The 14,328-nt window shown below is 37.1% G+C and overlaps 2 protein-coding genes and 1 long non-coding RNA gene across 4 annotated transcripts; all 3 read left to right on the forward strand.

Annotated features, from left to right (window-relative positions):
- The first annotated feature begins 953 nt into the window (after positions 1–953).
- Positions 954–10,508, forward strand: LOC140013403 (sterol 3-beta-glucosyltransferase UGT80A2-like). 2 transcript variants are annotated; one of them, XM_072062676.1, is made up of 14 exons: positions 954–1,538; positions 1,861–2,045; positions 4,099–4,335; positions 5,151–5,262; positions 6,376–6,546; positions 6,939–7,002; positions 7,149–7,206; positions 7,401–7,578; positions 7,821–7,951; positions 8,570–8,672; positions 8,782–8,858; positions 9,676–9,723; positions 9,812–9,961; positions 10,064–10,508. In XM_072062676.1, exons 1-14 carry the CDS (start codon positions 1,355–1,357, stop codon positions 10,229–10,231), a joined length of 1,866 nt encoding a protein of 621 aa, XP_071918777.1. In that variant the 5' UTR covers positions 954–1,354; the 3' UTR covers positions 10,232–10,508. The 2 variants fall into 2 exon arrangements, with proteins under 2 accessions (XP_071918777.1, XP_071918779.1); XM_072062678.1 differs by having other exon boundaries at positions 979–1,526.
- A 1,926-nt stretch (positions 10,509–12,434) lies between these two features.
- LOC113696120 (protein LATE FLOWERING) lies at positions 12,435–13,004 on the forward strand. The gene has a single exon (XM_027215475.2). The coding sequence runs from the start codon at positions 12,435–12,437 to the stop codon at positions 13,002–13,004; it is 570 nt and encodes a 189-aa protein (XP_027071276.2).
- A 3-nt stretch (positions 13,005–13,007) lies between these two features.
- LOC140013408 (uncharacterized) lies at positions 13,008–14,254 on the forward strand. Its single transcript, XR_011820431.1, has 2 exons — positions 13,008–13,114; positions 13,807–14,254. It is a non-coding gene; the product is annotated as an uncharacterized lncRNA (long non-coding RNA).
- The last annotated feature ends 74 nt before the right edge of the window (positions 14,255–14,328 follow it).

A 14,328-nucleotide genomic window follows, 5' to 3' on the forward strand; every position in this document is an offset into this window, starting at 1 on the left:
TGACAAACCTCATAGGAGGTTTCTAAAATTTTCCCTTGTTTTAATGCTTTTTCTCAAAACTAGCAGTCAAAAATACAAGTTTTTTTTAGTGAAGGGGGGTACATCTACAAATTAGCAAGATATATTCAATATTTTTTTCAAAAAGACTGCCTAATATTCAAATTTTTATTTTGTTTCAGTAGAGGTGAATTGAACAATGAGTAACTTTGACCAAGATTTCAACAACAAATTTTCTTCTCCTCCATACTTCTTTCATAGTAGACTTAGCAATCTTTTTGTTTTTCTGAATAAAAATCTATATATTTTAATTGTTTCTTATCAATTTGACATTTACAATCATATGGAGTTTAAGTAAAAAAGAATAACAGGGAAATGGGATACTAAGAATACTAGGATCGAAAGTGAAAAAAAATGACAGATAAATTGAAATAAGATAGATTTGAGTATGACTAGATGTATAGTTTAAGAAGAAAGGTGTTTGTTACTCCTTTTTGTTTTTCTTTTTCTACCGTCTACACAATGAAAAGTGAAGAAATAGATGACTATTATTTCTTCTCAAAAATTTAATGTTAATACTTAAAAATTCTCATTAAAAGTGGTGATAATTTTTAAAATTTAAATATGAAACAAAATATTAATGTACATCATTTTCAAACCAAATGTCTATTAGTTGTAAAGGACTACTCTTTATGAGTTCGATATTTATTATTGACTCCCAAAATTTGAATATTGAGCTTGTTTTGATAATTGTTCAAGCTGTAGCATGAACAAATATTTATACAATCAAAACAAAATTAAATTCAAGAAAATTGATAAATTGTGAAGGTAGTTAAAAAATATGATATTGAGCCGGATTGTAACCTTTTTTTTTTTTTTTTTTTTCCTTTTTTGAAAGCCGGTTGTAGCATTGAAATGGTAGACGGGTCAATTGTAATTTTGAAACGACGCATAATTAGGTCCAACTGGAGTCAGTTGCGAGTGGCAACGACGAGCATTTTGGCGTCAGCATACGTAATTATAAAATGAAAATCACAAAAAAAAGCTCTCTGGTCTGAATCTGATGATTAGACAGAATCGGTAGCTGTAGGCTAGTTGCGGTTATTTCTTGTCCTCCGCTCGATTCCAGCATAATCTCAGACCCTTCACCCACTCCCTCGAACGTGCCTTTTTTTCGGAGGGGAAAAAAAAAATTATTTTTTCTTTTCCTCTGTCCGTACTGTTACTTCCTCAACTCTTTACTTCACCAACACTCGTATGCATAGCTACCTTACCGATATATATTTCTGGAGTTCTGGAAAGCTCTTCAGATCTGGATCGGAAGGAGCAGGAACGGCGAAGTTCGCCGGAAACGGTGATGGCGGAGTCGTTGGAGAAAGTTGACCAGGCTAGAACTTCTTCGACTTCCGGCGAAGTTTCCGTGGAATTAGAGAAGGAAGCTGAAGGCGGAAGTATTAGAAATGGTTATGGTGGTGAAGTACACACCGTCGACTGTAGCAGCAGTGATGCTCCAGTTTCTAATGGCGGAGGTGACTCTTCAGGTTTATTGATTGAACTCGTAGCAAATTTTTTTTTTTTTGCTGTTCCCATGCGAAGTAGTAGGACATGAAGGTCGAAATTACGACGATTAAGCTAAATCGAACCCCCTTCCCGGCTGATGCATCCTTTTTGGTTCTGATGAATTAGTAACTTCTCAGTTCTTACGCAATTCGAAGTGGAAGTCTCTCTTTTTAAGTTCTCTTTCTTGAATTAGGGTGTCTACGTTTTGGTATGGAAGTAAGATGAGAGATGTGACTCTTTGATTGTTGTTTGGCATTGGAATGGTAAAAGTTCCAATTGAATTAATTGCTATTAATTTGCCAGGAACCGCTGGGAGTATCTCCAGAGTGACTACATTACAACCTGAAATTCTGAGTTTAGACAAATTGGAACCACCTTTAAATAATTTTACGTTGGACAGAGCAAAAACTGAGGGCCAGAGGCATCATAACATACTTTCTGAAGAGGCAGCACAAATTTTTGACGACAAAATTCCTGTGCAACAGAAGGTATTGTTATGTCCTTATTGTGTTTGCGTGTTTCTTTCACATGACAACATTGCGCATCATTTACAAAAAAAGGAGCTAGACTGTTAAGGGCTTTCTATTTTATTTTTATTTCTTTTTTCTTCAGGGTTTATGATGTGGATCTTGGACTTTATTTATTGTCAAAATTAGTTTACCGGCTAGAGTGATTGCTAACATAAACGACTAATATTTGTATTTGTGTGGCATTCATCGATCAACCTGAGAATTGAAGAAGTTTATTATAATGTCCTGCTTTCATTCTTTTTTCTTCTACCTGTTATCTGTCTTCTTTCTTGCTTTATCTCCCTTCTTTTGGTCAATTTTCTCTTCAATAGTTAAAATTAATCACTTTTGAAGCATGAATTTGGTGAAAGACCAATTAAAAATTTGAAGATATTGTTCTGGCCATTTGGTCTTGGAAGAAATGCTGTTGATAATGGTCAATTGAAAAGATTAAAGAGTGTGTTGAAGTTCTTACAGTTGTCAGCTTTTGTGTTAGAAAGAATTCCTTTCAGCTCTCGCGTATGGTTTGAACTTGCAGTCATGGGGAATGTTGTAGAAGCGTGCATCCTCATTGGTACATTCAAATGCCACCATAAATACGTATCTATACATTATATAAAGCTAGTATAGTAGCAGTTGTTGTAAACATTTTTGCATTTTTTGAAATTCCAATTTTACCCTTAGAAAAACTAATTTACATCCTAATCACCTAATCACAGCTTGCCAACATAGCCGCTCATAACTACCCTAAGTATTGTAACTACCAAATTAACTATAATCTCATTGAAGCAAATATTAATAAATCAAAGTTCTTTAATGAAAAATGTTAATGTAAAAAAACATAATTTGTGCAAAACTAATTCATGTAATAAATTAATTATTTCTAAATTGGACACATATCTGTGCGTTCTTAACACTAATATTATAATATCCTGGAGAGCTTCCTGAGAGAGCGTGATGTATTGATGATCTACAAAAAACACAATGATAAAATAAGATATGTGAAATATCACTTTGGTGCATGAAGGTAACAACCATGGAGTTAGATGATGGTCTACCAGACTAACACTGTCTTGAACCACTCAAAAAGCAAGCAAAAAAAAACAGTCTTGAACTATTTGTTATGCCCCATATTTGTGGAGTTTTTAGGGTGAGGAAAGTGTGACTAATTAATATCTGTGATAACTATAGAATTTTGTTTGTCTCTGTTCTTTTGGTTTCTTTTTTATGAAATGCTAATCTCTACACTACAGGAAACGTTTAGCATCTCTATCACACAAATAGGAAGCCATGTGGAAATCATGCCATGGAAAAAACAAAATCATATGTTGCCTTAGGGACACTGGTTTAGCTGTAGACAATAGGCCATGTCTCTCCCTATAAAATCACTTCTTCTGCATTTTTCTTCAGCTTTCTTACATTGTCAACCAGTGTCCACTTGTTCCTTGCTTCAATATATTACAGAAGCAAGTTTCCAGCATACAGTTCTCACCTGTGAAATTCCTTGAGTTTTTGAATCTTAATCCTTTTATGAACAGTCCAGCATTTAAAGAAAATTAGCTTAATTTGATTTCAAGTTGGTGAACATTTTGCAAGTTTGACTGAGCTTAAGCAAGATAATTGGTTTCTTGGGTTGGAGTTTGTATTGGAAAAGTTCAATGTCTGACGCAGGTTGTTGAATATTGTTCTTCAGATTACAAGGTCCATGACTATTTGGCATTTTCAGTTCATAAAAGGATGCATTGAGGTCTCCTTAATGTGTATTATCCTATTATTGTTATTAGATGCATTTATTCATTTACAAAGATCAGATACTGACTTGGTGTATCTATTAAGAGCAGTTATTTTCCAATTTGCATCAGTTTCATTAAGATGCTTTTTGGTGCAATACTACTAATGTTATAGCTGCATACAGTGTCATGAAGTTTCTAAATCTTGGTGATCTCCTTACTGTAGATTACTTATTGCACATGGTGACACTTTAAGTACTTACATGCTTGCAATCTTTTTTTAAACATTTAAAAAATTGCAGCTCAAATTGTTGAACAGAATAGCTACTGTCAAAGATGATGGAACTGTAGAGTTTGAATTTCCTGGAGATGTTGAACCTCAGGCTATAGGAATTGCCAGTGAACAACCATCTGAAGCTGATGACATACCTCTTGATGATACAGAACTTCGCTATATTCCACCACTACAGATAGTGATGCTTATAGTTGGAACACGTGGTGATGTGCAACCATTTATTGCAATTGGAAAGAAATTGCAGGTACATTTGCTCTGCCTTGCTAACTGATATCTTGATTATCATCATTTCTAGGTACAAGAGAACTTATTATGTATATGCTCATGCAGTATGCAGCTCCACTCCCTAAGAAACATAGGTTTCTTAATGTCAAATTATCTTTCCTTCCAACTAGGATATCTTTGGGTTTTCTGGTCATTTGTACTCTTTCAGTTGGTTGCCTACTGGTCATGTGTATATTATCATTCCAACCATCTATGATACTGTCCAGCTGTGAGTTGAGGTTTGCATGATTTGCATTGTGTGGAGTGCCACTGTTTCTTTATTCTGTTCTAAAGTTTAGAAGATACTGGATTTGGATTTCTCTTCATTTGCCTGCACCATTGGAGGATGCAGGTGTCATAAATGCAACAGCTTAGACCCTAGTATCTGGATATTGTAACTGCAACATCAACCACTTTTTCTTCCCATGTTTTTGGGCAACCACCGATCCATTTTGGGAAAAGGATGTTGGTTGTCATATGTTTCTTTTGGTGTTCCAGTTCTAATCTATCAATAAAAATAGGCTTTTGGGAGCCTCCTTCTATAGTGTTTACTTATTGGAATATAAATGGTTTACCATGTTTTTGGGCCATCTAATTTGGCCTAGATGATTAGCACTTGATAACTCTAGTAAAGCTAAAGAAGCTGAGTCCATTGGAGCTGCAATCTCCTTGAAACTAGATCTTGGATGATTTATTCTTCTCTCTTAAACAGGGATTAGTAAGTCGATCAACCATCATTAAAGATAATAATGTGATTGAGTTCATGAAATTTTACTGATAAAGATTTTGTTGCAGGACTATGGCCATCGTGTAAGGCTGGCAACTCATTCAAATTTTAAAGAGTTTGTGTTGACTTCTGGGTTGGAATTCTATCCTCTTGGTGGCGATCCAAAAGTCCTTGCTGGATGTCCGTACTTCATTTTTCCTGTTTAATTTAATACAATTGTCATGAAATGATTGTTTTTTTTCTGTTCACGACGTACTTATCTTGTATTTGATGTTAAAGTTTGGTTTAAACTGCCGAGGATGTACTTCTGTGTTTACTTGTTTGATATGTTTTGATCAATTAATGCAGGCAAGACTTCTGATTATATCCTAATCAAATGACACATGAACATCTTGTAAAGTTTTCAACTGGTTTAGGATGATGGGTTGGAACATTGTTGCTAAGACGATATGGACAATTATATTGGATATAGGCATGCATTGAATTTGTTTCCTGTTTTTGCCTGTCAAATATTGTGCATACCAGATTTCTCAATTCTTATTTGTCTATACATTTTACTGTTGTCACACTGAAATGCGTCCACACAAAAGGAAAGCAACTTTTGACTCTAAAAGACGTGTCTTTACAGTTAGATAAGACATGCTTTCTGATAATCATGATGTATACATAGCAATCTTATGGTTTATCAGGCTTTAAAACATCTGAAGTGTAAAGTTTATAATGTCCATCTTCATTTTGCAGTGCATTAGTATGCTTTATCAGGTTATTGTTCCTGGGACTAGATTCTTCAAATCATCATCTTTTTCTCTCTAAAAATTCGTTTCTCCTTTAGTTAGCCATATCTTGAACATTTGAAAAGTGGATAATGTGCATTCCAATATAAAGCGCATCTTTCTTCCCTGCTGCTATGTGCTAACTACGACTTCACTCCAAATATTGTCCCTGCCAGGCTCTCGACTTAACCCTGCTTTCGTCTTCTTATTAGCACTTCCCCAGTTCGAAGATTTGTCTTTCAGTTGCATCTGATCTTGGTTTGTAGATCATCCTCTATTTTGGCAAACTTTTGGGATGCTAATATATTTTTTAATGCACTCTAAGTTGTGGTGTTGGGGCTTTTAGCAGTTTGTAAGGCGGTCAAATCTGAACTTGGTAATATATTGAGACACAATTGAATTACCACTAAGTTTTCAAATTTGGCATTTTCTCATTGGTGAATGCTTGTGCAGTAGCAAGGATGTTAAATAACGGTTCTGTTTTTTTTTTTTTCCCTTCTTTTGATTGGAATTTTTGCAGACATGGTTAAGAACAAAGGTTTTCTGCCATCAGGACCTTCAGAAATACCTATCCAACGGAATCAAATAAAGGAAATAATAAATTCTTTACTCCCTGCTTGTAAAGAACCTGATGTTGATACGGGAATTCCTTTCAAAGCTGATGCAATTATTGCAAATCCTCCAGCATATGGTTAGATTCCATAGTCTATTAAATCTACTGGTCATTCTTGTCCACTTAATTACACAATTGTTTGTCCTGTGCCTTGTAGTAGAAGCTCCCCCCCCCCCCCCCCCCCCCCCCCCCCCCAACAACAAAAAAATGCATGTCAATAATCAGCAGGTTTCTTTCATTATTTTACTGTGCAGAGGCATGTTATAATTCAACTAATTTAATAAAGTAACCCAAAAAGTCCAGTTAACATCTTTGACACAACCCAAAAAGTCCAATAATAACACCTATGTGGTTTTTATGTAGTTGGGCACCTCATAAAGTTCAAGTTTAGATGATTAAAGGAGAGTGTCACTAAAAATGCAGGCAAACACATTAATATCTGCAGCTAACCAATTTAAGTTATGTTTCAGGACATACACATGTTGCAGAGGCATTAAAAGTTCCACTCCACATATTTTTTACAATGCCATGGACGTAAGTTTTATATGGTTAGCAGAGTTATAACAAATGTAGTTTTAGTTCAAATTCATTTATATTGTTGATTAACCTTCTTATCCTTATGTATTTTCAATTGCTGATTCTGGATATATTGACCAATTAGCATCTTATCTTTCCAACAGGCCAACTAGTGAATTTCCCCATCCTTTATCCCGTGTTAAACAACCAGCAGGATATAGGGTAATTGTTCATTTGTAATTTTTTGCGATCTTGTCATCATTTATCTGAAATTTTGTGCTTCAGAATTCCTTTCTCTTGTCTTTCCTCTGGGACTTTTCTCTCACTAGTTTTATCCTCTCCTCTTCTCAATTGTTGGTTTGCTTCACCAGAATTTTGTGTTTCCTGGGTAACAATTGTTCGTGTGAATTCTGCAGCTTTCATATCAGATTGTTGACTCCTTAATCTGGCTAGGAATAAGGGATATGATAAATGATGCAAGAAAGAAAAAACTGAAGCTACGGCCAGTCACTTACCTGAGCGGCTCACAAGGCTCTGAGTCTGATATTCCACATGGTTACATATGGAGTCCCCACCTTGTTCCTAAGCCAAAAGGTATTAAACAGATACCCCCTATTATGAGAAAGTTATGCTTCATTTTCCAAGAATCCAGGAGGTTTTATATCTGAACATTTTACAATTTTGAGTTTGTTGAATGGGTATGCAGTCTATTGACAATTAGATATTAATTATTCTAGATCTCATAGCTTGTGACTTGTTTTCTTTCTCTTGGCATACAATGCAGCCTGGACTGATGTTTTAGAGTCTGACCCTTCTTTGTGTTTTTTATTTTGTAGATTGGGGACAAAAGGTGGATGTTGTAGGTTTTTGCTTCCTTGATCTAGCATCAAATTATCAGCCTCCTGAACCACTTGTAAACTGGCTTAACGCTGGTCCAAAACCCATTTACATTGGATTTGGTAGCCTTGTGAGTTTGGAAATTTCCAACTTTACTGTTATGTGTTCACCATTCCTGTCATGGTGGTTGACTTTCTTTTTGGTTTTGATATAGAGAAGATAGTCCTGGTTGACTTTGATTCCCTTGAATTTCAGTTACCAATCAGCTAATCCCTCTTCATCTTGGACAACATCACTTGAAATCACTGCTTTGACAATAACTATTCTTTTCCCTATGAACACTCCAAGCAGCTCTTGAAATGCCTTTCTGATTATGATTCTGCTAAGTACAGCTTTAAGCTTTCGAACTTTTTACATCTTGTTCACAGACTTCAATCCCATCAAGCTGGTAGAATTTTTTCCCCTCTCTTGATGGACCAACATCAGTTGAACCAAAAAGGAGTTAACAGAACTATTTTGTCATTGGTTGGGTTTTAACAGATCCTCTGTTAAAAAATACGCTGGAAAAATTCTTGGCTATCCCTCATTTAGTGAGAAAATTCACCTAACATGCTCCATACTTTGGCACTTATTCATACATCTCCATTGCTATTTGACATTATAAACTGCTATTACATGCCTTCATGCACCTTGGCTATCCAGATTTGTGTCTCTTTTACCTTAATCTGGCATGTATCTTTTGTCTCAGCCTGTTCAAGAGCCAGAGAAAATGACCCAAATAATTGTTGAAGCATTGGAGAAAACTGGGCAAAGAGGCATCATTAACAAAGGCTGGGGAGGCCTTGGTAACTGTAAGTTTTTGTTTCTTGTACTTGATTCTCTTGTTTATGATTGCATTGGCAAATTCATACTTCTTGCTATAGGGATTCTCTGTTATTGATTTAGCTGATTTCCTTCCAGTGGCTGAACCAAAGGACTTCATATATTTGCTGGATAATGTCCCTCATGATTGGCTCTTCTTGCAATGTGCTGCCGTGGTAAGCTTTTGTCATCTTTGTTGCAATGTGCTTGCTTGAACTGGTGTTATTTTGTGTTTATGGACATGAATGTTTTCTTGGAATTTCTCAGAGTAGCATATTGCTTTAAGCATGGAGAAATAGAAGTTCATGAAATCTCTTTCAAATGTTATTTTTTGATGACTGTGTATTGATTGGTGGATATGAGTATGACCATAATTTTGCACTACAGTTGGTGGAAAGACATGAGTTCAAGATAGCTTGAAGCATTAAAAATCATTGTTCTCTCTGAACTTCATACAGAGAGAGGGATGGCATTAGTTTTAATAATTAGTTGACATTTCACTATCCTTGGGCATACAGTGTGTGTATAGAGCCAGAAATTTGAAAAAGAACAAAAAAAAAGGGTAAAAACACAGGGCGGTGATAGAGTCAGCTTTATTATGTGGACCAACATGGTCTGCAGCCATTTGAGCAGCTAATAAACAAGTTTTTTGAGCATAAGGTTAATAGCAAACATGAGAGTTCTAGCATTAATTGATTTATGTTTTTGGTATAACAAACTCTAGCACAGGTTTCCAATAGTAAATTCGAGCTGGCCTTGCCAATTTGTGAAATCTACACCTGTAGCTTCTTTATGAGAGTTTTGGTCTTACTTTTAAGTCATTTGTAATTTCTGTTGTGCATCTAAGAATTCAGATCAGATGAATATTTTTGGTTCAATGTCTATTTGATTAAATGGTGCTCTTTGTTCTGAGCTGAACCTGAAAAAGTATCCTACCTGCACTCATATATGAGCAGGTGAGCTTAATCCCCATTGTTTTGCATTTTGTTTCAGGTGCACCATGGAGGTGCTGGAACAACAGCTGCTGGTCTTAAGGCTGCGGTAAGTAGAACATGAAACAATGTAACATTTAGCAGATTGTTTGATTATTGTTTCTGAAGCTGTACATGACAATCGGTCCAAACTGCAGTGTCCAACAACAGTTGTACCTTTCTTTGGTGACCAACCATTTTGGGGTGAGAGAGTACATGCTAGAGGTGTAGGTCCTGCTCCTATACCAGTCGATGAATTCACACTTCCAAAATTGGTTCATGCAATTAATTTCATGTTAGATGCGGAGGTACTTGTGCGAAATTTGCTTTTGTCTAATATCCCTTCTCTCCGTTCGAGACCTTGTAAGGAAAAATATTTTTTGTGGTGCAATTCAAATGATGATGCGCAGGTTAAAGAGCGTGCAGTTGCACTTGCAAAGGCTATGGAGGATGAAGATGGAGTAACAGGAGCAGTGAGAGCCTTCCTCAAACATCTGCCGCGTAAAAAAATGGAGCCCGAGCCAGTACCTGCAGCTTCAAGCTTTCTGTCTATAAGAAAATGCTTTGGCTGCTCTTAGGATTTTATTTGTGGTACCATGCTTTTGGATTTGTCTATTCTTGATTAGTCGTAGATTTTTGATAGTGTAATTATATGTTTTGCACCTCGTTTTTTCTTTGGCCTTTCTCCAGTCCTAAGTTTTCTTACCTTGTCTATAGCTTTTCAAAATCGGGTTAGTTTTTCCTCTCGCCAATTCCAATCCCCAGTCAAAGGGAAGAAATGTATTCATGCACTCGGCGGTTACCGATCATCTTGATTAATCTTCATTCAATTAAGAAATTATTCTTAATCATTCATTCCTGAGTTCATTTTTTTGGGAATCTGTTGCTGTATGGATGTATCCGTTTACAAACACACAGTCTCTCGCTCTCTCTCTCTCTTCCCCCCCACCCCCCATCCTCGATTATTCTCGCACTTGGCCACGGGAGTCCTGCTGGTATGATTTTTTTACTATTTTCTTAAAGGGTCATTTGAATGCATTTTTTTTGTAATGCTTATTAATGAATATGTGCGATATGGTTATTGATTTCTTACCAGGACCAGCCGGGCGATCTTTGGCGGGGGATTAGGAAAATTCTCCTACTGCCAAGGCAATATTAAATTGGGCTTTGCTTAAACTAGTTCGTATGCCGAATCATAGAAAACGTTATGATATTTGCCTCCTGGGGTTGGCCGTCGCAGTGAGTAATTAATTCGGGAGATGACGTTGAGCTGCATTCTTGATTTCTTTCTCATGGTTAAAGAAAGCAAATCTATGGCCTTGTTTTCTGGTCGGGGACATTTGCCGACCGATAATTAATTGCATTGTAAATTGCGGTTGGCGTGGAGAATCAGAATCGCCACTGCAGTTCTCAAGCAAAGTTTATGACCAAAGTGGTTATGTAAGTTTTAGGCTCTTTTGATTCGTTGGTGAGTGCTATGACACTGTTTGGGAAAAAACGATGGGGAGGTTCATTATGCAGCAGCAGTATTCACTACAATCCGTGGTAAATTGTCTTGTACGTGTCATGTGGAAAACCCAGGCATGCAACGACGAATGGATGAAAGCTGATCAAGTTGCATGGAAATGGCGGTGGATGTGTCAGATGGTACAGATGAACCAGTGCGTAGTGGCCGAATCCCCCCCATAACTATTTATTATAAAGCTAAAAATGGCAGCATAGGCCATTAGCATAAAGAGAGATAGAGAAGCTGGACTCAGGCAACTACCTCTCTGACCAAGTGGGGGACAATTCTTGCTTTGTCTTTGAATTGCCCCCCGGTCATCCATATTGGCGTTTTGGGTATTACAGCTCAGAACTTCACTCTCTCCGCGTCTAATCCAATTTCCTGAATCATGCATACCTTTTAATTGATTCACCGCTTGATGCTGGTTGGACAAAAGAGTGTGTCACTCGCAGTAAATTGGTTACTTCGATGGAAATAGTTACAACCAAAACTCTCTCAAGGTATGGGGATGGATTTTTGGTCGCTGACGATGACAAGGAGTGTGAGAAGCAAAGGAGTGAAATAAAAGAAGAGTGATGATTCATGACGCTTATCTCTGCATGAAAAACCCAAGTGCCAAAGTCAGAGGAAGAGAGGCAGCAGAGAGAGAGAGAACCCATTTCCCCAAGCCAATTTTACATAGACACATCTCTATCTTTGCTTCCTCCAGTATCACCTCTCTTTGCTTCAGCATGCATAAACGTAGCGTATTGGAGGAGGATGCTTCTGTAGTAACTTATCCTCCTCTTATCTCTTCTTCTGTTTCCCACTCCCAAGCCCATACGCTCTCTCTTGCTCTTTGTCCATGCACTCTTTTTAATGATCCCACTTACACCACAGACAGCTCTTCACATTTCCCAAGCCTCCCATAACTGCTGACTGAACTCCCACCATCCTTACAAGTTACAACTAAGTTCTTTTTCTTTTGATCAGATCATCAAACCCCTCCCCAGCCCAGGTACTTGAAAAGTCTGTAAACTAGTTCCATTCTGTTCCTCCACCTGTTATTTCTGCATAAGGAAAGCCAACATCCCCTACTTACTCAAGGTTTGTTTGAATATACTACATATATACATCTGCCTAATATGTAAATATGTCCAATCCATCCTCAATCTACCTACCCCTCTTAAACAAATTTTTTTTTTTAAAAAATAATAATAACCGCTTGATTTATATGTTTTCATGTTTCTTTTGTCATTAATCCTTGCGTTGTTATGTTGTCGTCATATATAGGTATGAGTTGCGAGAATGGAGTCCATGTCTCACCAACCAACGCTGAAGACGCAACAAGATCATTTCCTTGCTTGTATTGTTCGCGAAAGTTTCATAGTTCACAAGCTTTAGGAGGTCATCAAAATGCCCATAAGAAAGAGAGGAGTGCAGCTAGGAAGAATAAAAGGGTTTCTCCTGAATTGAACACCTACTCTTCCCTCCCACAACCACCACTAGTATTTGCTCCCAATCATCCTATTGGTATTCTCAACCCTTCTGTCTACCTAACTGCTCATGCGGGCAACCTTTGCCAATTCCCTGCGGGCCATCAAGTTTCTAACAGGTTTGGATCAAACAATGCAGCACCGCGGTTTGAGAATATGGTGCTTTATCGTTGCAACTACTTGAATAACCCGTATAATCAGCATGAAGCGGATGAGAGAAGCTTGTCAAATTGGCAAAGAAATTCAACTAGGTGCAATGGCAATAGGGGAGAATGCTCGGGGATTCTGCCCTCGCTAAATAAAAGCCAGAGCTGTGGTGTTGATGATAAGGATAAAGATCAGAAGCTTGATTTGTCACTCCATTTGTAGGAAACAAGAGCCTGGGAATATTTTATGAATACCTGCATGTCTGGCTAGGCCGCTTTTCATGGCCTCGAGTATCATGGTTAGGCTAATTTTGTTGACCGACCTCGAATCATGTTAGTCCTTTTTCAAGCTAGGAACTACTTAGAGTATTTCCAGATTTTTTATTCTAATGATCTACGCCGTTTAACTTCTTTCTTCACTTGTCCTCCTATTCCTAATAAAGATTACGGTGGTTTCCTCAATCAGTGAACTTTTAATTATTTTAATACATAACCTCCGCAGATTTGAAAACCAAAAAGGAGAAAACAGTTCAAATGTCATGAATTAATCCCTTCTTAAGATGATAGGAGAGTTTGTTTTCATGATCAGGGCATGTAATTTTTGAAGACTGTTTTATGTTGATTTAGATAAACCATGAAAGACAATCCCATAGAAAATCAAAGCAAAAATGGATTATGTTATTCGTTGTCTCAATTTAAGTATCCGGATTCCTGGTTACCATTATTAGTCCAAGCTAAGTGAATACAAAATCTACTCAATTGCACTACTGTGTTTTTGAAGATACTTGCAAGTTAGTGCATGTTTAAGATCAAGTGATTGGGTGTGCAAATAGTTTTGGTTTACTTGGACCTAAAACGTTTTTCGTTCATAACCTCACGGATTATGCTCCTATAAATTAAGATCTACCTATTAATTTTAATCTTTTTTTTTTTTGGTACAACGTTTTAGTATTTGATACGGATTGATATGGAGATTGAAGAACAGTAATACGGATTGAATTTTGCGTTTTGTCCCATAATTGTAGGAACCGGGGCTGTCTGAAGCATTAGTAGCCGAAGAGGGAGGATGAGTGATCTACAGCACACAGATGACAAATGTAAAGTTGTAATGATGATGACCAGCACTGGAATGGAAATTCCTCTCGAATCTGGGCAGCGGAACTGGATTTGCTCTTGTTGCCGCCGTCGATCCAGAATAAGAAGAAATGGGTCCGTGCGATATTTTTTTTCTAGCCCAATCCAGAATAAAAGAGTAGGGGTCGATCACAGGGGCTACTGGCAAATAATTTTGCTACTGATTCTGAGAATAATGTGGTGCGAGGATGACCGCAAAAACTCCATAAAACTTGTAGCAATAATTTGTTACCAGCAAGCTGTAAACGTAAAATGCTTGATCACTCGAGGAAATTTAGAATTTGTGAGAGTCAATAATATATCATTCTTTCATGGTTCCAGGGGAATCATGAAGTCTCATTTGCATTCTCTAACACCACACTTCTATATAAGTTCGGGATACAAAGCTAAAAGAAACTTTACGAACCAAAATT

The sequence above is a fragment of the Coffea arabica genome, chromosome 1e, assembly GCF_036785885.1.
Source record: "Coffea arabica cultivar ET-39 chromosome 1e, Coffea Arabica ET-39 HiFi, whole genome shotgun sequence".
In the NCBI taxonomy this organism is placed as follows: domain Eukaryota; kingdom Viridiplantae; phylum Streptophyta; class Magnoliopsida; order Gentianales; family Rubiaceae; genus Coffea; species Coffea arabica.